At 35.8% G+C, this 6,109-nt stretch overlaps 2 protein-coding genes across 12 annotated transcripts in view; one reads left to right on the top strand and one right to left on the bottom strand.

Moving 5' to 3' along the window:
• The first annotated feature begins 1,105 nt into the window (after window positions 1–1,105).
• On the top strand, window positions 1,106–2,085 carry LOC111988704 (probable histone H2A.2). Its single transcript, XM_024020495.2, is given in 3 exon segments — window positions 1,106–1,509; window positions 1,640–1,745; window positions 1,748–2,085. Coding segments are annotated over 3 exon segments (435 nt in total). The 5' UTR covers window positions 1,106–1,314; the 3' UTR covers window positions 1,882–2,085.
• An 895-nt stretch (window positions 2,086–2,980) lies between these two features.
• Window positions 2,981–6,109, bottom strand: part of LOC111983067 (ubiquitin-conjugating enzyme E2 7-like) — a 9,304-nt gene continuing 6,175 nt past the window's right edge. For 4 of the 11 annotated variants that reach the window (XR_010630011.1, XM_065776168.1, XM_065776169.1 and 1 more), the window contains 2 exons: window positions 5,668–5,745; window positions 2,981–3,287 (listed from right to left, as the gene is read on the bottom strand). Coding sequence is in view for 3 of the 11 variants with exons in the window: in XM_065776168.1 (XP_065632240.1) it covers window positions 3,132–3,287; window positions 5,668–5,745 (234 nt within the window). In the remaining 8 variants the exon portion in view is untranslated. Of the gene's footprint in view, window positions 3,288–4,744; window positions 5,203–5,288; window positions 5,499–5,667; window positions 5,746–6,109 lie in introns of those variants that run through there. The other 7 variants (XR_010630013.1, XR_002879835.2, XR_010630014.1 and 4 more) reach the window with 5 other exon arrangements.

Below are 6,109 nucleotides of genomic sequence, written 5' to 3'. Positions count from 1 at the left end.
GCTAAAACGGGGCAGGGGAAAAAAAAACCTACCTTGAAGCAGAAGTGGGGTGGGGGCAAGGAATAGGAAATCTGCCTCATACTCGCTCTTTTGCCATTCCTATTCTCCCAAAATCACCCAACTACATGCCCTTCCCACCCAAAATATCTCATATTTTTCCCCCCAATTTTCTGTTCTCTTTATTTTCATTTCAATTAAACACATTTGAAAAGTAAATGATTAAATTAGAAATTATTTATAAAAAAAAACACTAAAGTCCAATAATTTTGGAAAAATTTCAATGCAAAATTTGTTACCATTATGATTGCTTGCATCACAAATATTTTTCGTTAACCACCGCATACCATTGTCGCGATGGTAATTCTACAAATATAAGTGTTTGTGGAGTATTGGGGGGGGGGGGAGAAGGGAAGAGCTGGAGTCCAAGTCTCCAGGAGGGAGCTTTATACACATAGGACTTGTTTGGTTAAGATTTCTAATATCGTTTTTAAGTGTTGTGGAAATACGTGTGGGTTAAAAAATGTTGTGAAAATACGTGTATAAATGTTTAAACACTAAAAACTATTATTTAAACACCCATATTAAACGGCTCATATACACTTAGATTAGGTTAGAGTGAAATTTCTATTTTATATAAAAAAATATTTTTCATTAGAAAATAATTTTTAAAATCACTCTTGTATTTGTTATTGACATAAATTAAAAAAAAAAAACCATAAATTTTAGGACCATAAATTTTGTTATAATTGTCCACATGACAAATTGTGAAAGATGAAAAAAATGATAAATCTATATGAAAGTAATAAATAATTAATCACAATTTACCATGTAAGATAGTTGTAGTAAAAATTGTAACATTTGATGTAGAGTTAGAATTACTTATATGACAAAAAAAAAATCTTTAAAAACAAAAAGACAAAAGACACGGTGAAACTGAAGCGGGAAATTGAAAAAAGTTTGGCGGAGGTCCTCAAAAACTTCATACCGTGTCCTTTCCCAGCGCACAGAAAATTTTCAAAAACTTTTAAACTCGCTCCCCATTGGTCCATTTCAAATGACACGGATCGCGGCACAAAGACCCATATCGGTAGAAAAGCCCTAAATCCAACGGTCCATACTCCTTGACTCCCTAATCCTTACAACCCCCAATGCTTCTTGCACTACACACCCATCTATAAAGCTACGCCAAGTCAATCCTTACTTCATATCTACCTCTCTCTGTCACACACTTTACCCTTCAAATCTCAGTCATTCATTCTCTACAGTTTTCGTTTCAGTCTTGCCCGGTAGGTGTTTGTGTTTTTGTCTCTTAGAATGGATAAGAAAGGCGCCGGTGGAAGAAAAGGTAGTGGCTCAAGGAAGAAGTCGGTTACCCGGTCCGTCAAAGCTGGTTTGCAATTCCCAGTCGGTAGGATAGGCCGGTACCTTAAGAAAGGAAGGTATGCCCAACGTTGTGGATCAGGTGCCCCTGTTTACATGGCTGCTGTGCTTGAGTACCTTGCTGCTGAGGTAACAAAAACAACAACAGCCCCCTTTTAAGCCTCTTATTCTTTCTCTGATCCGTGTTTGCGTTCTGGGTTTTGCTTTTTTAGTCTTAATTTTTGTTGGGTTGTATCTAATTTGGGTTTTCTTTTAACAGGTGTTGGAGTTGGCTGGAAATGCAGCTCGTGACAACAAGAAGACTAGGATTATCCCAAGGCATGTGTTGCTAGCTGTGAGGAATGATGAAGAGCTTGGAAAATTGCTTGGGGTGTTACTATAGCTCATGGTGGGGTCCTTCCTAATATCAACCCTGTTTTGTTGCCAAAGAAGACTGAGAAGGCTACCAAAGAGCCCAAGTCTCCTTCCAAGCAGGCTGTCAAGTCACCCAAGAAGGCTTAGCTTAGTCTTTAGCCTAAATTTAGATGCTTGGTTTTCATTTTGTATGTAAGCTGGTTTTAGGATCTTGCTTATTTTTTGTTAATTTTTGTTGATTGTTGTGTAGGGGAAAAGTTAATGGATTTGAAACGGCTTTGTCACCTCTATGTTAGGATTTTGGCAATGAATTAATGGATGAAATGAAACCACTTGTTTCTACTACCAAAATTAACGGTTAATGTTATTAGTATTCTTTGTTGGTTATTGGTTAAGGGAGATGTGGTTTTTTTTTTTTTTTTTTTTTTTTTTTTTTTTTTAACTTTATTCTTTGAAAGTGGTATGCATATGCGAATTGGACTGCAAGTTGAAGCAAAGAACAATTTTTTCCTCCTTTTTCCTTTCATAAAGCAATCTTTGCTTGCACATGCTTGATTCATTATTCTCTCCTCTTTTAGTGGATCCTGTCTGTTCCTTTCTCTCTTTACAATGTGTGTGGCATCCAAATTTGGATGTGTAATTTAACAACTACTACATAAGCTATCACCTTTTATTTTTAATTGAAACAAGTTGGCTCTCTGTGAGGGAGAACCTATCAAGCCAAATATGTTTGTTAATTGGCCTTGAATGGTGTTCTGGTAGCTCGACAGGTTCAAAATCTAGGTTGGAGGAATGCTCATTTAGGAAAATTTATTTTTATTGATTTATTAAGCTGAAAAAATACGTTGACTATGGTAGGAATTTATTGTGATGGCATATTCCATTCCATATTTCCTTGTATTAACTTTTTACTATATTTCATTGTAATTTGTATTTTTTATGGATTAATTTGTAATTGGTTGAGAGGGGAAATAACTGGAGCAGAAGTTGCAAAAAAAAAAAAAAAAAAAATCTCGTACAAGTGAGATTACATGGATCAAGCGTAGTGTTAGACGAGTTACCCAGATCGCAGACCTCTCCTCTTCATTTTCTCACGGTCAGCCAAACCACAGATTGTAATCAATGGAGTTGCAAAAGCCCTCTGCCTCTTTCACTATTTCACCACTTCCCTCTCACAACAGATTCAAACTCCTACCGGCTACCGCTTTGGTTTTGTACTACCAGATTCAAACTCCTCACAGTCAGATTCAACTCAATGTGCAAAGTGAAATTTGCAAATGATGTTCAAACTTCAAAGAAACCAAAAGTGCGATCACCAAGACACCAATAGACTTTTATTTTAACATCAGCCAGTGTTTTTTTTTTTTTTTTTTGCCTGGATTTTTTTTTAATACCAGTCAGTTCTGCGAGGACTTCGATGGCTTGGTACACAGTTTAAGACCCCTCCGGCACCCACAAGCAGAGAAGAGGCATTGGTGGCCTGCTTCTTGTGATTTTCTCAAGCATCTGCTGACCTTTTTCTTGAACTTGTCTTTCCTATCTCTCCATTCCTTCTGTAATAAGAGACGCAAATTAAGAAATTCACTTTGTGGTACCAAACAATATGTGGCTATATTTATAAATAAATTCTTTGGCCATATATATAGGAAAATGATGTTCCTCCAATAATAAATCGAGGAGTTGAAAAGAACAATTGAGGAGGAAAAATGATAATAGAGGAAGCTGCAACTTACATAATCATAATGACCACAAACTTCAAAATCACAGTAAATATCAATTTTATGAAAGAAGAAACAGAATTACAACAATATGCCAAATGGTTAACTAGTTTTAAGGACTTAAGAGGATCAAAGCAGAAAATCCAACCAAATAATACATGTAAAGATCATGGCTTCAACTTATGAGAACACAAGAAGAAATGAACCAAGTGATAGGATAGGATGGCAGTTATGAATGAGCTAATGATTGTAATTAACTGAATTGTATATAGAGAGCAGATGTGAGAATTGGAGGGATAATCAGAAATACAAGCACATTCTTTGTTTCTTTTCTCTCTAATCTCTCTAATCTTTCTATTCCCTATTCTCATTCCTTAGAAGGCCAGTTCCCTCAAAGAACTACTGAACAAACTCACCCCCATTAAGGTGATTCCTATCACCAAGCCATTAATGAGCAACTAGGATCTCGACTTAGTAAAAGCTCAGGCTTATTTGTTTATTTACTGAACAAGAAGCTCAAGATTCTTTGGGTTATACATTTTTTTTGTTGTTGTCAAAACCTTTATTATAAATAAGTTTTTCAATTTTCAACTTTTGACATATAGACTTTGCAACCATGATGAGTCCCTAACCCTCTTTATTCCATAGGCTTGTTATTTTCGCATTTGGTACTTGAGTGGCTATAATTTATCAACTTTAGAAAATTTATGGGCTCATCAAGCTGTTCATGAACTCAACAAGCTTATGTTGCCTCAAGCTCAGGTTCTCAAGCTAAAAATAAACATGATTTGAGCTCAAGCTTGTATGATCTTTAACAAGTGAAGCATGAGCAAGGCAAAGCTTGGCTTGGCACATTTGAACCCTAGATGTAGTCATGAGAACATCTTATATATCAAAATTTGTAATTAGTATTTTTACTTAATTACTTGTGTACCCCAAAATTTGACGTAGGACAACTAGAACAAAATTGAAATAACAATAAAATAAATGGATATGACTTAGGAGTCAACACTTAGGTCTTGCCTGGAGTCAGCACCTAGGATGGACCTGGAGTCAGCACCAAACCAAAAGAGACCAAACGACCATTTTTTTCATTCATTAAAATATCAACTATCTCCTCAAGGAGTACAATAGGTTGCTTATAAAGGATTACTAAATCCTAGTTCTAATTGGCTAGGAAACTCTAATTGTCTTATTACAAAAATAACCTTGCTTCCAAATTAAAATATTAATAGCCTAATAAACTACTAGGACCTAAAACATAAAAAATACAATTGACTTGCAAACATAAATAATATTAAATAAAAATCTTCTTATATCTTCCGCATCACAATTAGTACATACCAAAATTTTTACACTCCTCAGCATTAAGGAAATAACCCCCCACTTTAGCACTCCATTCAGGATCTTGTACCAAAGTATGACATTCTTTGATAATTCTACCACCTGATTACACAGAACTTCTTTCTCGAGAACTTTTAAAGCTTTTCTTACATCATCAAGATACCTGAAATCAAGAAATCAGTATAGACTATTCTCCTTCATTAACTAAATAATCTCCATCATTTAAGCCTGTACTTCTCTGAACGACCATCAGTACAAGTTTCAGTCTCTTGCATTGCACAAACTCACTTAGATCTCTGGCGTCCGGAATATAACATTCAATTTGCAAAGTCAGAAGTAATCCACCACCAACTTTTCTCAAGATCCTCTACCAAGCACAGGATTTCTTTGATCAGTTTTACACCACCTACACGAGTGCACCATCTGAATAACTAAAATCAAGAAATCAAACCATTTTTGATCTTCTTATTCATTAAATGATATCCATCTTACATTGTATAAGATCTACAAAAGAGAAATTAGTCCCTCCATAGATGCTTGTAACCAACTAGATTAAATTTCCCTTGGCCGTGGACTTCCTGCAAATCCATTATCTGCCTCATGTATGATGAGCCTTAGCATGTTCTTCATTTGGTCAAGCTGTTTGCTGAATAAAGCAATCTATCACAGGGCTACCGATATTATGAATTGAAAAGGATTTATCTTAAAAAAAAAAAAGATTTAAGCAGTCTGTAACCTTGCCTATAATCTGTCCACATAATTTATTATTACAATTATGTTAACCTGAAGCATTTTCATATTCACATGTTGCACAACATAGTTCTTTACTTATAAATAGAAAGAGAAAAATCAATAGCCAACAGTCACTTACAGCAGCTTCAACATTTGAAGGTGATTCGTGATTAGGACCAGAAAGCATTGATATTATACTTAAAACTATACTTTCAACCTGAAACAATAACAAAAAAACGTTTGTAAATGCAAGGTTATGGTAAATATCAATCATTAAGCAGGGAAGCAATGATTTCTGGGAGAGAAGGGGGGGGGGGGGGGGGCGGGCGCGGGGTTACCAATTGTTTGTTTTCAAGTTAAGCTCCGCATCCCTGTCTCTTTTTAGGTTGGCATAACAAAGAGGGAATGATGCTGGCTGATTGGAACTTGGCATTTGGATGTTCTAGCTCATGGAGAAAACATTGATGCCAAACCAAAGGGTATGGTGTCAAGAGTTCAGACCGTCAAATGAATTGTGGCCTGGTGGGAGGACTTGTGTTACGATGCAGCTGGCACAACTCATATACAAAGGCATCAGATGT

The sequence above is a fragment of the Quercus suber genome, unplaced genomic scaffold, assembly GCF_002906115.3.
Source record: "Quercus suber isolate HL8 unplaced genomic scaffold, Cork oak 2.0 scaffold_129, whole genome shotgun sequence".
Lineage (NCBI taxonomy): Eukaryota > Viridiplantae > Streptophyta > Magnoliopsida > Fagales > Fagaceae > Quercus > Quercus suber.
Note: the sequence above shows the minus strand (reverse complement) of the source record. Positions and strands in the feature narration are given on the sequence as shown.